General features: G+C 39.8%; 1 protein-coding gene across 7 annotated transcripts in view; it reads right to left on the bottom strand.

Moving 5' to 3' along the window:
• The window catches only part of ICA1 (islet cell autoantigen 1), a 61,718-nt gene extending 43,760 nt beyond the window's left edge, over nt 1–17,958 (bottom strand). For 3 of the 7 annotated variants that reach the window (XM_081932243.1, XM_081932246.1, XM_081932247.1), the window contains exons 1-6: nt 17,297–17,441; nt 16,730–16,786; nt 10,153–10,192; nt 9,405–9,576; nt 2,980–3,052; nt 2,229–2,352 (exon numbers count right to left, since the gene is read on the bottom strand). In XM_081932243.1, coding sequence (XP_081788369.1) covers nt 2,229–2,352; nt 2,980–3,052; nt 9,405–9,576; nt 10,153–10,192; nt 16,730–16,786; nt 17,297–17,414 — 584 coding nt within the window. In that variant the 5' untranslated portion in view covers nt 17,415–17,441. Of the gene's footprint in view, nt 1–2,228; nt 2,353–2,979; nt 3,053–9,404; nt 9,577–10,152; nt 10,193–16,729; nt 16,787–17,296; nt 17,442–17,548 lie in introns of those variants that run through there. The other 4 variants (XM_081932249.1, XM_081932248.1, XM_081932244.1 and 1 more) reach the window with 4 other exon arrangements.
• Between the last annotated feature and the right edge of the window lie 249 nt (nt 17,959–18,207).

Raw genomic sequence — 18,207 nt, 5'->3', positions numbered from 1 at the left:
GTAACAGAATAACATAAGGGACCTTGGAGCTTTTCTAATTCAATTCCTCCTCAAGCAGGAAGCCCTATATCATTTCAGATAAATGGGTATCTGATCTCTTTTTAAAAACCTCCAGTGATAGAGCACAACTTCTGAAGGAAAGCCATTCTACTTGTTAATTGTTCTCACTGTCAGGAAATTTCTTCTTAGTTCTAGGTTGCTTCTCTCCTTGATATAGTTTCCATCCATAGCTTCTAGTTTTGCCTTGAAACTTTGGAAAATAGGTTGAACCCCATCTTCTTTGTGGCAGCCCCTTAAATACTGTAACACTGTTATCATGTCACCCCTAGTTCTTCTTTTCACTAGACTACACATACCAATTCCTGCAACTGTTCTTCATATATTTTAGTTTCTAACCCCCTACCATCTTTGTTGTTCTTCTCTGAACTCTTTCCAAAGTCTCAACATCTTTTTTATATTGTGGTGACCAAAACTGGATGCAGTATTCCAAGTGTGGTCTTACAAAGCTATAATAACACCTCACTTAATGTTGATTCTGTCCCTCTGTTAATGTAGTTAGGATTGTACTGACTTTGTTGGTGGCTGCAGAACACTTCTGGCTCATATTTAAGTGATTGTCCACTAGACTCCAATATCCTTCTCAGAGTTACTAATATTGACCCAGGTTTCACATATTCTGTACCTGTACATTTGGTTTTTCTTGCCTGAGTGCAAAACCTTATTTTTCTCTCTGTTGAATTTTATTTCGTTAGATAAGGCCTAGTATTCAGTCTGTTGAGATCCTTCTGGATTCTTGAGCCTATCTTCTGGGGTGTTGTGTGATTCCTGTCAGCTTGAGTTGTGTCTGCAAATTTGATGAGTTGCCCTTCTATTTCCTAATCTAAATAAAGACATTGAAGAGTATTGGGTCTAAGACAGAACTTTGGGGTACCCTACTGCTTACTTCCCTCCATGTAGATGTATTTCCATTAAGGACTACATGTTAAATATGGCTTGTCAGCCAGTTATTAATCCATTGGGTGAGGTTGTTGTCTATCCCACATTTTTTTTAGCTTACCAAGAGGTAGATTGTGGTCTACTTTGTCAAATGCCTTACTGAAATCGGAGTATACTATGTCCATAGTATTTTGCTAGTCAATCTTTTTCTGACAAACCCACTTTGGCTTTTCATTATAACTTTGCTTGCTTTTAGGTGTTTGCAGATCTGTTGCTTCATTACCTTTTCCAGGATCTTCCCAGACATTGATATTGGGCTGATTGGTCTGAAGTTTCCTGGAACTGTTTTCTTTCCTCTTTTTTTGAAGATGGCAATCACATCATCTCTTTTCCAGTCCTCTGGTACTTCCCTAGTGCTCCAGGATCTTTGAAAGATATGATTCAATAGTTGTGAGATCAGGACTGCCAGTTCCTTCAAAATTTTGGGATCTAATCCATCTGGTCCTACTGGTTTGAATTATCTAGAGTGGGCAGGTGTTCTCTTACCATTTTCTTGCCTATTTTAATTTGTACTCCTAATCTGTCTTTTATGGTTCTGTTTTTTTGTAGGTTGGGCTTCTTTTTTCTTTTTGCATTGACAGATGCAAAAAATGAATTAAACAGCTCTGCTTTTTCTAAGTTGCCTGTCACTTCTTTGCCACCTTCTCCCATTAGTGGAACAATTGTTTCCTTGACGCTTTCTTGTTTTTTACCTTTAAAATTATTTTTGACATTTGTTGCAAGTCTTAGTTTGTTCCCACTCTTAGCTTTCCTCACTTCATCCTTGCATATTTGTGCTTTATGCTGATATTCTGTTTTAGTTATGTGTCCTCTTTCCATTTCTTTTATACTTATCTTTTTTGTTTTACAGATTATTAGAGTTCTTTTTGCAACTTCTTGGATTTCTTTCTTTCTTTTTAACAAAGCTTACAGCAGGCAGTTTATTAAGACAGTTTAGCCTCTTTGTTCCTTGGATTTATGAAATTGTAATGTCATTTAGCCTCTTAGAAATATGGAGTTAAAATTTTAAAAAGTATTAAAGGAAAGGATATGAATATAAGGATAATGAAAAGAACCAAAAAATCAAAGAGAAAACTAAAGCAGAAATACAAACAAGAATTTTGTTATAAAGTGATGTCTCTTCCTATATCTTTAAAATGGACTGGTAGAAAACAAAAAGTAGAAAACAGAGTTAATGGTCTGTTCCATATATGAAATATAAAAAATGAAGGAGCCCATCTGGCTAAGCATACCTTTGTTGAGAAGAAAAACAAAGTGCCTTTCCGGTAGCTTGCATCATCTTGCCTGCTCTTGTTTTATCCTGAGAACCCTGAGATCGGAGAAATTTTCCCAATTCATTTTCTTCCTGAGATAGAACTGAAGAAGATGAAAAACTAAAGTGAATAGATATAGGGGGATGTGATTTATTTCCATCTTTTTAGAAAGAATATATTGCAAGAAATGCTCTTCACATACATCTACAATTCCTAATTAACCTCAATGTGTTTTCTGTACTTATGAAAAAGTCAGATTTATCAACCTTACCTCCCATTTTTCCACTCTTGGAATAAAAATTATATTGATATTGTTCTTATAAGAATAAGAATAGCTAAATGACTTTATTTAGAAGATGTAACTACAGAACTATCTGTTTTAGGTGAAACAAACATATAAACCTGTTGGGACCACATGAAATAGATGACTGTGGCCTGGTCACAATGCTTAGAATTTCCTTTGTTTCAGTATCCTTTTCACTTCTTGAGCCATGGAGAAGTGACAGTTCATTATTTGTACTCTAATATATTGAGTATGCTTAATTCTAAACCTGGGTTCAGTGCCAATTTAAAATCTTGGTAAATATTGACAATTGTTTCAGTACTTTCTTCGGTTGTTATTATTAATGTATATGTGGAAGCGTAGTTAAACATAGTAGGGTACATTTTTACTGGACATGCATAGAATTTGCACTAAACTGAAAAGGGTGTTATACTTGAGGATACTTACAACAAATCCTTTTTTGATAATGTTCAATTGCTTTAAGTAAATCCATACAAGTTCTCTGAATTGAATGGAACAGCTAAAAATAAATATAAAATGCAAACTAAGTAAAATATTATTTGAAAGAACAGAAACAAACAAGACACTTTTCAAACATCCTGGGCTTTCCTTGTATTATGACTATGAAATAGTATTTTGCACAAATGGAATAAAAACAAATAGATCTTAGATAAACATTATAGCATGTAAGATAGTATAATCAAACCATATGCATTTAGGCTCATTTTATTTACTAGGACAATGAAAAAAGTTGTTTTAACAATATCCTCTTTTGAAAGCATTTATTTCTTGCAGCAGAGATTAAAATCTTAAATCAACAAACATCCATTAAGTTATATTTTAATTCACAGGATAGCAAAATTTCAAGGACAGGTATATACAGCAATGTTTTAACACCAAAGAGCTTTTAAGTTACTTACATCTAAAATACTTGGGTCTTTTCTCACAGCAAAATTTTAGTAAGACATAATGAAAATTTATTTAGCAAAAAAAAGGCTATTGTTGCCTTTAACTCAGGGACAAGCAATTCTTGTTGTGCTTAAAGGCACAATAAATCTGGGGTGGGGGTGGAGAACAATGAAATTTATATAATAAAGCTTCTAAAAATGTGAAGGTTTTTAAGTAAGCATTTTAGGATTATTTCACATTAAAAAATCAAATTTGCTATCAAGTATATGATAAAAGAAAGAGTACCTGGTATGGCAGACTTGCATTCATTATTTCAAGAAGGCTTTTAATACCCTTCCCCCAGCTGTCACAATAATCTTTACTGATTACATCTGCTACAGCAGGTGCTATGATTCTGCTTTTGAAACTATAAAAGCAGCAAATATTGTATGCTTCAGATGCGGCTCATGGAACCAATATGAGAAATATTGCTGCAGATGGACTCAAAAGGCCGCATCTGATGTTTCACTTTAACCACCCCCTCTTTTCTCCATGTGTTCATTAAATCAAGGTTTTATTAAATTATGTATTTTGAATAACTAAATGATCAATGATTAATATGCAGAATCTGGCTTTATATATGGGGATACACCCAATTTTTTCAAATCTTGACAGATTTAGAAAACACCTTTTTTCACAGAATCATATAGTTGGCAGAAATAATTAAGTCCAAACCTCTATTCATTGAAAAAATTACCTATTAAACCATATCTTGGATGGCTCTTTAGCCTTTTGTTTACATCCGGCATATGGAAACTGACCTCTGTCTATGTAATTGGTTTTACTACTGAACTATTCTTACTGTTAGGATTTTTTTCAACCTAATATCCAGTTGGAATTTGACATGGGAAACATCCATTATATATTCCAGTTAGTTAAAATCACAGGAAAAGCAAACTAGATATTTTTTTACATCAAGCTTGAAAATTGAGAATAAAGATCAACATCAATTGTGCATAAGATCTGCACTGCGCAAAGCATAAATATTTTGTGCTTTTATTCAAACTACCAAAATCAAATCAAAATAATTTTTATGATGGTCATAGGCCAGCATATTATTCAAATAATGTCCTTGACTTATACTATTCATTGTTACCATAAAAAATTATGATAGTGTTGAATGAAGGAACTTATGGCCCCTACTTGAAATTCTGACTGTTGTAGCACCTCCCAGAGTCATGTGATCAAAATTTGGGCCTGCCCTCAAACAATTCTGTCCCCCATCGTGGGAAAGGAAACAATGACTGTCTAAGTCCCTGGCATGAGGACATCTGCCACAGTCCAGAAATCCACAGCCAGCAAGGCTCAGAGATATGTAGGCCTTCTCTAAACCCCCTCCCCCGCAACTCCAAAGAGGCCTGAGCCTTCTTCTTGTCTCAGCACATTTGAAAATTCTATGGTCTAGGCCCAGAGATGTGTGGGCCTCTTTCCTCTTTCCCTTATCACTCCTGAGTAGCTTGGCCTTTTTCCTGCTCCACCAGGCCTAGATTCACTTATCTTTCTCTTTCGGTTTGGCTACTAACAGGTGCACCCAGCCAATGCAAGGCTCAATTAAAAAGGCAATCTTCCTCAAGGCTAGACATGCAGGTTTCTGCTTCCTGGGCCTCCCAAGGCCTCCTCTACCCTGTTGAATTCTGAATTGAATTGTGGCCATAAGAACTACCTGCATTTTTGTGATTTATGTTCGGCAGTGGCGTGCGATGGGGTTTATGGCTGGTGAGGTTGGTGACGTCATCAGGAAGGCGGGGAATGGGGCCACGTGTGCTGGAGGCTGAGGCTGCCTCAGCCTCCAGCACACGTGATCCTATTCCCCGCCTTTCTGAGCGCGCTCTGCCGGCTCACGCTCCGCAGTCCCCAACAGCAGCTGCTTTTCAGTGCTTTTCTGAGCGTCTGGCATTTAGGACATCCAGCTATCTACCTAAACTCCAGACGCACAGAAAAGCACTGAAAAGCACTTCACCTCCAAGCCACTTCGTCTTGATGACGTCGCCGCAGCTGCTGGGCGCGGCCGGACCTCCAGAGCGGCGCCGAGGCTGTCCGGGCGTACGAAAGAGAGAGAGAGAGAGAGAGAGAGAGAGAGAGAGAGAGAGAGAGAGAGAGAGAGGGAGAGAGCAAGCGATGGAGGATCAGGCAGCCTGATCCTCGTTCGCTCACCCGCCGGACTGCCTCGGCGCCACTCTGGCTACCTCCGTCCGTCCCGGTAGCTGCGGCGATATCATCAAGACGAAGTCCAGTGGAGGCAGAAATGTTGTCGGCGCTCCCGGACTTAAGTCTTGATGACGAAGCCACGAAAGTGATTGGGGAATGACGGGAACCTTCCTGCCTCTGCTGGACTTCGCACGCTCCTCACGACTGCAATATACGTCCAGAAGCGGCTTTTGTGGCTAATGGGGTTTAGGCTTCCAGCCCAACAGCCCCTGCCACTTCTGGACGTCTATTGCAGTCACGAGGCGCGTGCAAAGTACAGCGGAGGCAGGAAGGTTATTGGCGCTTCCGAGAACCCTCGTGCCTCCGCCGGTTGCCCAGCTGGCATCGCCCAGCGCGCGCACCTCCTCCTCCTCCCTCCTCTTCCTCTTCACTCCCCAAAAGCTCTTCTCCTTACCGGAGCTTAGCAGGAACCGTGTAAAAGGGATGGGAGGAAATATATATTATAATTTATTATTATATATTATTTCATGATATGAGGTGAGGCTCTGCCTCCCCTGCCTCCCCTGACCGCACCTCCCTGGTAGTACTGAACTCAAGTCAATGAACGAATGAATGCATCTGTTTCTAACTATTTAATTTATATGGTTACTTGTTTCCTAAAAGTGACTCTAGATGGCATATGAGAGTTAAAACAACAGATAAACCAGATCTGTCATTTAAAAAAAAACCCAATTATGATTAGCTTCATGCAATATTTTAAAAATAAACAAACCACACTATGGTTTAGCCATATGTATAAATATACTTAGGGATACATGCTATCATGGGAACAATCTAAGGAAAAATTCTGCATAGGATTGTTAAGAACATGTGTTAGATGAAATCTTTTTTGATATATAGCAGTGATGGCGAACCTATGGCACGCTTGCCACAGGTGGCACGCAAGGCGCTGCCCTGTCAGCTGCCCAGCGCGCATGCGCGCGCTGGCCAGCTGAGTCCACTCTTTTTAAAAGCCATTTTCAGAAGGATTTAATAATAGAGAAATGTGTGCCAGAGTGACAGGTAGGCAGATTTCATTGTTTAGTTTTGGGTTTTTTTTTCCTGTGCACATTCTTAGCATTCTGCTTAAGGAAAGTAAATGTAGAAAATAATAGTTATAATGGTTGTTGTTATTATTATTATCACTGTGCAGTGCTTTGTATGTAAAAGGAAGATGTTTTAGAATATACTTGGTCCACATATAAGCACCTCTTGGCAACTCCTTAAATCCCATACATCTTTTTTGAGACTGCACTGCAACTGCAAAAACAAAAACAAAAAAACCACTAAAAATATCTGATCCTGTAAAATTCACTGCTGCTTTAGGGAGTTCATAAATGTTATATGAGCACCTATGCATGGTCCAAAGCATCCTTTCGTTTTCTTTGAATCCAAAGTACAATCTTGATAATTATTCTTATAGCTCTACAAAAAATACATTCACATTCTACATTTTTATAAACTAATGATTTATTATTATGTGCCATCAGGTCAGTGTTGGCTCTTAGTGACCATAGAAATAGGCCTTCTGCAGGGTCACCTATCCTTAGTCTGCCTCTTCAGGTTTTCCTATAGCGCACCAGGTACTGCCATAATTAAGCCCATGAAACTTGCTTTGTTGTTTTCTTCTGTTTCCTTCTATCTTTCCTGGCATTATAAACTTCTTAAAAATCTTTGTATAATCTATCTGAAGCAGGATGATTTGATGATTATATATTATCCCTTTGTTTGTTTCCTTTGTTATCCATGGTATTCTCACAAGTTTGAATACCAAAATTCAATATAGTGGAACCTCTGGTCAAGAACACTCCTGACTATGACCAAATCGTGTTCTGACCAAAAAATTTACGATTTTTTCTTTGCAGCCGATTTCCCTTGAAAGAATTGAAATAATTCACGAGATGGAAGTTACATAATTACATGTTACATAAGTTTCACAAATACATAATGAAATTGGTAACACTGATTATTTATGCAAATATTTTAAAAAAATTGGTTTTCAAATGTTATGATGTGTCTGAATGTACCTGTTGGTTACACTGAATGGAAAATATATTTGGCAGATAGTGGAGCCCTGGTGGAACAGTGGTTAGAATACAGTGTTGCAGGCAAACTCTGCCCATAGCTGGGAGTCCAATCCTGATGGGGCTTGAGGTTGACTTGGCCTTCCATCCTTCCAAGGTCAGTAAAATGAGGGCCTAGTTCAGCGATGGCGAACCTTTTTTGGCTCGCGTGCCACAAGGGGGGGGGGAGCGCAGGGGGGTCATGTGCGGGCGTGCCGCACCCATAATGCAATGCACGACGCCCCAGTGCACATGCGCGCACGTGCGACCCCCCATTTTTACATGCTTTTTTCACCCTCCCCAGGCTCCAGAGGCTTTATAGGAGCCTGGGGAGGGTGAAAAGAGCCTCCCCCGCTCCCCTCGGAAGTCCTCCGGAGGCTTCATGAGCTTCCCTGAAGCCTCCGGAGTGCAAAAAACCCGGCCCTACAGGCAAACCAGAAGTTCGGGAATGGACTTCCAGTTTGTTCGGAGGGTCATTTTGAGCGTTCTGAAGGCTTCAGGGAAACCTCTTGAAGGTCCCTGAAGCCTTCGGAGAGCTTAAAACGACCCTCCGAGCAAACCGGAAGTCAGAGGGTTGTTTTGACTGCTTCAGAGGCTTCAGGGAAGCCTCCTGAAGGTCCCTGAAGCCTCCAGAGGGCTTCGGGGGGCAGGGGAGGCTATTTTCACCCTCCCCAGGCTCCTATAAAGCCTCTGGAGCCTGGGGAGGGCAAAAAAACCATGCAAAAATGGGGGGTCGCGCCTTTAGTGCACGCATGCGCACTGGGGGTTGCCCATTGCATTATGGGTGCGGCATGCCTGCACACGACCCCCCTGCGCTCCCCCCCCTTATGGCACGCGAGCCAAAAAAGGTTCGCCAGCGCTGGTATATAGTACTGCTAAGTCAATGACTAACTAGTTATCTCTCAAAAACTCTTCAGCATAGCAACCAACATTTTCTGTTGTACCCCTCCCACTACCCAACCCATTAAATTACTAAGTCAGTCTTCTGAATTATCTATCCTACTCTGTTGACTAATTTGAGTGATGAACTCATTTCACATATTGCTCTGCTGCTATGGATCCTTTTAAATGGAGATTATGGGAACTTAATTTAGTACCACACTTTTAAAAGGTAAATTAAGAGATTTACCACTGAATTAGAGTTCTACCTGGAAAACATCTCACAACATTCCTGAAGTTTCTTGGTGTATATTCGCAAAGTTCTATAGAATTACATTAAAGGATCCTTAGTTACCTTAGTCCTGACTATATCTTTCTTCTCATTGTTGGGATTTTTGTGCTGAGATCAAAGTGACAAAAAACTACTTTGTAGCATGACAATGCAATCTTATTTCTTCAACTCAGATGCTTTGATTTTGAATTGTAAATTGTTAATAGGAATTACTTTAGAACAAGGACTCATGATATCCTTTTACATCAATATTTAGGCTTACTTGTGTATAGTTCAGTTATTGCAGATAAATTTTAACTTTATTCACACAAGTATCACATATCAATTATTACACAACAGTGATCAGAAAATGGTTTTTTTGGCAGAAAATTCTTGCTGAATGAGATGCCTTATGTTACTGAAATACCGTATGTTTACAACTTATTTGGAGGTCATTCTGTACAGTGAATATGACAGCAAAATTTTAAACTGAAAAATACTTGGAACATTTAGGTCTTACATACTTCCAGTTTAGCATCCAGATCTGCATCCGAGGCCACTACATGCTCATCCTCTTTTTTTCCAGTGACTTTGATAAGAGTTTGTTTTGTTTTCCAGTATTTCTGCTGCATTTTATTTACCACAGATTTATCTTGGCCTTGAGCATATCGATCATAAAAATCCCTTGAATAACTGCTGGAAAGCAAATAATATAGTTAAGAAAGACATGAAAATTATACAATGTAACATTTATATTTGACATCTACATTCATATTAGCATTTCTTGGACTTAGGTTCATACTATTTTTTCACTGGTTTGTGAAACACTTCACACTATTACTCTTACAATGTCTGGCCTGCCAATCACTGATTCTACTTGAAATATTAATTAGTTTCAATAAAGTAAAGCCACAAGTCTGCTGGTTGCATAAAATCACTTGTCCTCCACTTACGACAATTGCATCCAGAATCTTAGTCACAGGCTGGTTAAGTCAGATGCTGTATGGCCACTTTGCACAATGATCAGTTATGGTAGCTATGTAACTGTGTGGGTTGTTCAATGGAGCAGGAGGTCTTCTCTCATCACACCAGGAAGAATGATTGCAAGGACAATGGGATAGTGGGACAATGTTTTACAGTGGCCAAAAATGCTTTTCAGATCATAAAGCACTTGTTCTGAGGCCATTCTGCAAATGATTGTTAAATGACTAGTTATAAATTGAGGAGTATTTGTACATGTATACATACACATAAGCACACAAACATACTTACTATTTATGGCTGTCCATGTTTTTAAAATATTTTTCAAATGCTATGAATTAAGAAAAATAAATTATTCTCATTGTGTACTTCCAGCCTTATAAACAAGAGCTAAAACTTAAACAAAATTAAAAACAATGTGAAAAAAACACTTTAATTTTTATTCAGTTAAATATAACACAGCAGAGAAAACTGTAACATTTATGCATTTAAATTATTCCAGTAAATTTCAGTAATTTTTTTAAAAAAACCTTGTATAGCCAAAGACTACAGTCAACAATTAAAAGCCAAACATAACAGAATAGAATAACCAAGGTGGAAGGGACCGTGGAGGTCTTCTAGTCTAATCCCCTGCTCAGGCAAGAGACACTATACCATTTCAAAGAAATTGCTGTCCAATCTTTTCTTCAAAAGTTCCAGTGTTGGAGTACCCACAACTCCTGGAGGCATGCTGTTCTAACTGCCAGGAAATTTCTCCTCAGAAACATCCACTCTCCCTCCAAACTACAGGTGCCCACTACTACTACTTACAGTACCCAACTAGGTGACAGCATCTGACTGACCTTAACTGACATAAAAGCTAAACGACGTTAGATTTACTTAATACTCTGATGGAAAAATACCAGAGCTGTGGGACTAGTTTGGGAAGATGAAGAATATTTCCTAAGTAGTAATCGCAAATTACTTCTTTATTATCGCAACAACTTTATGCAGCTAATTATTGTTTAGCAATACATTCCAGCAAAATAGTCTCTGAATGGACCACATGAGAGAAAAAGAAAGGGAGGGAAGGAGAGGGAAAGAGAGAGAGACTGCAAAAACTGCTTAGCTCTAGAACTGAACATTTAGGAAACAAAAACCAAATGCATAGATATTGGTTATCAGGCTCAACAGCTTAACTGTGAGATGGATGTTAGAGTCACAGTGGACAATCAAATATGAGGCAGCAGTCTGCTGCAGCTGCCCAAAAAGACAACAGTCCTAGGCTGCATTAATAGAGGGATAGAATCAAGATCATGTGAAGTGTTAATACCACTGCATAATGTCTTGGTAATACTACACTTGAATTATTGCATCCAATTTTGGTCGCCACAATTTGAAAAAGATCTTGAGACTCTAAAAAGATTACAGACAAGAGGAAAAAGATGGCTAAAACATATGAAGAATGGTTGCAGGAATTGACTATGTCTAATTTAATAAAAGGGATTACATGACAGCAATATTCCAATATCTAAGGGACTGCCACAAAGAAGAGGGTGTAAACCTATTTATCAAAGCACTTGAAGGCAGGACAAGCAGTAGATGCAAACAAATTCAATGAGACCCTCAGCCTAGCAATAAGGAGAAATGCCCTGATAGGACAATTAATCAGAAGAGATCAGACAAGAAAAGAATGGTCAACCATATTGTGGCCTGCCAGCAGCCAGCAGAACTAGCAGCAGATTCAGACAGTGAGGAGGTTGGGGAGGAACATGGGCCAGTCCTGGAGTCTGGGGAAGACTCTGATGAGGGCTCTGTGACAGAGGCAGAAAGGGGGCCATAGCTGTATGCCAGTTATCAGCTGCCTTCAGAGTCAGACATCAGTGAGGCAGATGAACAGCTGGAGCCTGTTTCCAAGGTGTGCATGCACAGAATTGCAAGACGAAGGGAACAGCTAAGGAACAGGGAGCAACTTGGGAGTAAGACCACAGGTGGACGATGAATGGACCCTCCCAGAGGAAATAAAAGAGTGAAAGGGGAGTGGAGTTTGCAGGAGACAATTAGTTCTCTTAATTGGTTTGTGACTCTCCGAGACTCCTTGCCAAGTTTTGCAGATATCAGCCAGTCAGGTCTCCAAGCCAAGTAAGGTCTGTGACTGTAAATCCTCCCTCAAAAGACTTTGCTGGATGTGAATGAGCAAAATTCACAGTAAATTAATAAAAGGGTTTTTTGTCAGGACAGGGAGGGAAGCCTAGGTCAGAACATGTCATTTGTCTGAAATAATAGAGGGTTTCTGCTTGAGCAAGGGGTTGACTAGAAGACCTGTAAAGTTCTTTCCAACTCTGTTATTCTGTAGAAGCACCTCCATCTGCATAACTGTTCCTACTAGGAGACTGACTCCATTCAGAAAAGAGATCTCCACACTGCTCTGGTTTTACACAACAATAAAAGCAATTTGAATACTGTTATACCAGTAGTCCTTAATTTACAACAGTTCATTTAGTGATTGTTCAAAGTGACAATGGCACTGAAAAAAAGTGACTTATGACCACTTTTCACACTTACAATCATTGCAGCATCCCCACAGTCACATGATCCAAATTTGGATGCTTGGCAACTGGTTCATATTTATTACAGTTGCAGGATCCTGGGGTCATGTGATCACCTTTTGTGACCATCTGACAAAGTCAATGGGGAAACCAGATTCACTTAACAACTGTATTACTAACTTAAGAATTGCAGTGATTCACTTAACAACTGCAAGAAAAAAGGTCATAAAAAGAGGCAAATGTACTTAACCAATGTCTCACAAAATAAAATTTGTGGTTGTAAGTCGAGGACACCCTGCATACTAAAGTATTTCTTTTTTTTCCATGTTCTTTCTTTTTTAACATTACATTATTAATAATAAGGCTTCTTATTTGGAGATGTTGCATTTCTATTTGTCAGATGTTTGCCCATAGTTTAATATTAGTTTTTTAAATAATGTAGTGAATGTTTTCTTAAATAGACTTCAGAGGATGGTAGAGGACAGGAAGGCTTGGAGGAACATTGTCCATGGGGTCGCGATGGGTCGACATGACTTTGCAACTAACAACAACAGTAAATGTTTTTATCTTGGAGATATAAAGAACTAGTTTGGCATAGTTGTTAAGGTTCCTGGTTAGAAATAGAGATACCATGACTCTAGTCTTGCCTTCCTGAGCACGTGCTCAGTAGGCAACCTTGGGTTAGTCACTCTCTTTCAGCCAGTCATACACCTTTCATTTATGGCTATGACAGAAAATTATAGAGAAAGGTGAAGTATCACTATGATGGTACTCAAGCCAATGATAGGTAAATAGTGCCCCAATGAAATAATGGCCTAAAGCCTTTAAGAGCGGGAAGGAGAAGTTAACAGTCCAGTTAGCTTGTTGGTAAAAGGGCAGGCATAGAGATAAGTGTGGCAGGAAAAAATGTAGGTCTTGACATCTGCTCTAGTTCAAAGTCACCAAAAGTCATGGAGATACTGACTTCTTAATGTGACAGATCTCTAAAATCCTTTCCCTAAAGGAAGGAGAAATTACATCCATTTTTCCCTTTCCCTCACCCCCACCCTCAAAAAATGGAGAGAGAGAAGAATGAAGTATCCATATGTTAATTTGAACTCACCCATATGGCTCTTAGATTGCTAAGCATAGATGTGATCAGTTAAACAAGCAATTATCCATTCAGTTTTCACAGAATGGACAAGATTTTGGAGGGAAAAGATTTCTAGATGAAATATTTTAACTTTGTAACACAGATAAATTTAACTGAAAATTAGGAATTTAGGAGATATAATTAATATAAGAAAATAATTATATACTTGACCTAGCATTGTATAACTTCACAAATTTTAAATGTTACAAATTGTTAAGATTAGTTTGACTTTGATAGGGTGCTTTATATCTTTGAAGAGCTAGTACCAACTTGAATGTTTCTTTAATGATCAAAATGTCCTGCTAAAAACATTATTTGTTCCTTTTAGAAGGAACTCCAAGAAAATGAATAATCAGAACACAAACTATTGTTAAATTATTGATTATAAAAGAATAGCATCCATAATCAGAATCAAAACTGTCACCTTCAACCACAAGAATGGGTGGGTGGGGTCCACTAGTGGGTTTTGGCTCCTGTTGCAACTGGTACGCTGCAACAGGAGCTGGGCGTGCACCATGTGCACGCGCGCTGCACACATATGTGCACCCACCGCCTGCGACACTCCAGCTGCTCGGAAGAGAGTTGCGCAGGTGCTGTACGTTGTGCATGCGCAGATGGCCCATTTCTTTCAAATACGGGTAAGGAACGAGGGCGGGCGGGCAAGCCCTCCAAAGCACTGTTTCAGTACGGTGGCTGCTGCTTCCAGCAGGCACCGGTACGCGCATACCGGGGCATACCACCCGCAACCCACCACTGGTGGGGTTTGAATAAAGAAGAATGTGCTAAAATAAGCTATTTTGATCTCAGAATCCTACATAAATAGAACCCCTTTGATAACATGAGTGGGCAATGCAGTAGAATAGCAAAACTAAGAAAAATTCAAATTGAACAAAGACCAGGAAACCCTGTACATCTCTTATAATATGGGGCAAACTGTATAATAAAACAGAAATTTCAAGGTCATGATGGATATAATCAATAGTCCAATCCAGGCAGATCAAAGATGCATTTTTTCAGTTTAGTTTAAAATTTGTAGCCATGCAGATATTGTAGGATTGCCCATACATATTCCACACAAAGTAAACTTTCTGTAATTAAATAAATTGCTTAAATAATAAAATAATGTCCAAAAAGTCATAATAAATTATCCAGACTAAATTAAAATTCACAAAACTGAATGGCATTGCTGTATAATCAAACTTTTTGTAATAGATAGTAAAGGCACCTAAATATTTGTGCTATTCCAAGCTCCTCTGAAATGCAACCTCAAAAATGCATGCATTATGAACCAGGTGCAAAAGTTCAGAAATGTATAGAATGATCTCTAGTGGTTAATAACTTCAAAAGTCCATTGTCATGAACTAAACAAATGATGCATTTCTTTTTAACAACTACTATATAACAAAAAAGACAAAGTATTTGCTGAGGAAGAAAAGAGTCGTGTGAAATCTTTTTATAAATTTTCATTCTTAAATTTAAAAGCCAAGATTGCTTTGATAATGGTAATAGCGTTTTCTAGTAATAATAGTGATAGTATCAAAAAGTTGATGCAAACTCTATGCCATACCCCTTTCTAAACACATCAACAACATTTGTGTTTTTGGCAGGCAAGGTAGGAGGGAATTACAGATGAAGGCTGTGAACTGAGAAGATATAAATCAAAGATTAGGTTCTCCTAGTCTCAATGAATATAGCATGCTGCATCTAAAGTCAATTTCTTCCTTACTCTATTAGAAAATGTAATTTAGAAATTAAGTAAAGTTGAAGGGACTCCTAATTATTGTTAATGGGGAGTACAAAATGATCAAAGCATGTAGGAATGGGTTATGAGATTTAAAATAAACCACTAATAGTTCCAAGTCAGGAACTGAAGGATCAACAGGCTGAACAGGGAAGATGTATTTGAGTACAATGAAAGTTTCAGTGATTATTGGTAAATGTTTATAGTTATATTTTTTTAGATTTTGTGAATCTATAACATAATAAGAATGACTCAGTGATAGTGTATTATATCACAAATTTAGACAGCACCTAATTTCTATGTATTATAAATTTGGAGTCTTTATAGATGGGGCCATTTTATTTTCTGACACGCCAGAACTAAAGCTTTTCAAGCAGTTCTTTCAAAGTTCCCACTTCCTCAACCTATTTGATATTTAGAAAGGCAGGTGCTTGGCAGAGCATTGAGGTACAAAATGGCCATGTTCTCCATAATTTAAATACCGTTCTTACATGTCATCACAGCCTTAAAAGAGGAGCTCTGCTAGTGCAAACTATGTGGGTTCAACTTCCGAAATCTCTGAAATGGAGGGGAGGGAGATGCGGCAGGATCAAGAGATCTTTTCCCTTTTCTGTTTATAGGCACTGTAATTTAAGTCTTCCATCAATATAGATACTCCTCAACTTACAACCATAATTGAGCCCAAACTTTCTGTTGCTGAGACATTTGTTAAGTCATTTTGCCCCATTTTATGACCCTTCTTAGCAGAGTTGCTAAGTGAATCACTGCAGTTGTTAAGCTAGTGACATGCTTCTCCACTGATTTGCTTGTCAGAAGGTTGCAAAAGGTGATCACCATCATAAATAGAAGTCAGTTCCCAAGTGTCTGAATTTTGATGATCGTGGGAATGCTGCAATAGACAAAAGTGTGAAAATGGACTTTTTTCAGTGTCATTATTACTTTGAATCATCACAAAATGAACTGTTATAAATCAAGGACTACTTGTACTTAAGAAAATTAAATTAAAGTGACAAGATCTTTGGGATAGCCTGCTCCCAGAGTCCTGCATTTCTAGTCCAGAGTTCTGTCCTGTATTTCATCTGATAGTCCCACTTTAACTAAGAATTATGGTGTTTTCATTCCAGCTTGCATACTGAGCTATCAACTGTAAGTCAACAGCATATACCTATATAAAGCTTGGCAATAGATTTATACTTAACACTTTCTTATTTGACAGATGTAGTGACTATAGTGTTCAAAAACTGATACAGTTGTCCAAGTCTGGGCAGTTCTGTATCAGGAGAGTTGTCTATATTGCAGCTTTCTCAGTCATTAAATTGCTAATACTTCTTACACAAGATCGTTTGGATGAACTGGACATCCCATTTCATTAGATTCTACAGTACTCTGAGGATAGCCAAAGTTACTGCTTTGAATTAAGTTTTCTCTAAACACATCAATTTCTAGAATGCCCCAATTGGCTTTTACCTGAAATTGCCTTCAAGCCCTTGCTCAGCTTTGGGCCAATCACTGCTTTACAGGACCCTGGGAGAAAAATAGGACAAAGTGATATAATTAAGAAGTGGAATACTTTTGTTAACGTCCTCCCCCCCTCAAAAAAAAAACCCAAATCACAGAAAATCACCAGGTATTTCCAGACAGAGCCAACAGCTGCTCATCTTGATTTTTTCAATTCAAAACAGTACACTCCCTGGAAGAGGATTCGATTTTTATTATTTCTTAAAGCAGCCAGCATATATAGTAAAATACGTGTGGACAATAGCAGTTCAAGTTAACTACAGGAAATCATGCAGCAAATGGCCTTCCTCATCCTCTCCCTCCCCTTCCCAGTGATTGGGGGGGGGGAGGACATGCACCTGCTGGCATAATATCTCTTGAAATGATGAGTCCGGGGAAATGAGCTGGCAAAGGGAAGAGATGCCATTTTGGAAGCATATTATTTCCCAGATGGGGAGAAAGTGGGGCTCGGGTCTCATTTCGCTCTCCCCAAATTACAAGCTCTTCATCCACCCCGTCTCTCTCTCTCTCCCTCACCAGAACAGTTCACCTGCCCTCCTTCTTCCTTCGGAGGAAAAGGAGCCAGAGATTCCCCACCTTCCGATGGCTGCTGAGGCGGCGGGGGTTTATTATTTCGGTGGCTCCTGACCAGCATGCGCAGCCCCGCCCTGCGGCGGTGGCGACAACCGTAACCGCCGCCTCAGGAAGAACCTGTTTTTCCAGCCGCGGGGACCGAGGCTGAACCTGAGCAGGCCCTGGGCCAGAGCTTCTTCTGCGCGCAGCAGTTACCTCGTTCGCGGTTCTGCGGGGAAGAAGATAAGCCGTGGCGCGCGTCCCGCTCCGATGCCGGTGGCTCCTCTTCACCGGGGAGCCCTCATGGCGCTCGAATGCCCCTTGCCTTCCTCTGAGAGATCACAGCCGGGACGCCGCTTGCGACCTGTATAGTCGCTCGCTGGCCCCCGCGGTGGCTCCAGGTGCTCCAGCGCGGCGAGCGTCACAAAGCCTCCGCCTGACAGGAGAACGGCCTTGAGCAGAGTGGGGCGGAGCTTCGGCCACCGCCGCCACCACCAAAGGCCCTTCTACTTTTTGCCTTCGGGAGGCGAGCGGGTTCGAGGGACGCGCTCCGCCCTGACTCAGGCGAGCGAGCGGGGCTTCCCTTCCTCCCGGCGCTCGGGGCTGCCTGGCGCGACCGGGCTTCCTGCTTTTGTTCCTTCTGTGCCCTCAGAGCAGCGGGTGGCGGGGTGACATTGACGCTTGGAACACCCCACAGCCCCCGCCCTGTATAAACTTAGATTTAAAATTTTGTTTTAAAAAAGCCTTCTCAATAAGAGGAAGGTGTTTTCCTTCCTTTCTTTGCAGTCGACATCACGGCCGTAGCAATAAGCAGGTGAAGTGCTTTCTATGATTGCCAATGAATTTACATTCAGCATCTTTTCCCGTGCTATTCC

Source organism: Natrix helvetica, assembly GCF_964273705.1.
Source record: "Natrix helvetica genome assembly, chromosome: Z".
NCBI classification, from domain to species: domain Eukaryota; kingdom Metazoa; phylum Chordata; class Lepidosauria; order Squamata; family Natricidae; genus Natrix; species Natrix helvetica.
Note: the sequence above shows the minus strand (reverse complement) of the source record. Positions and strands in the feature narration are given on the sequence as shown.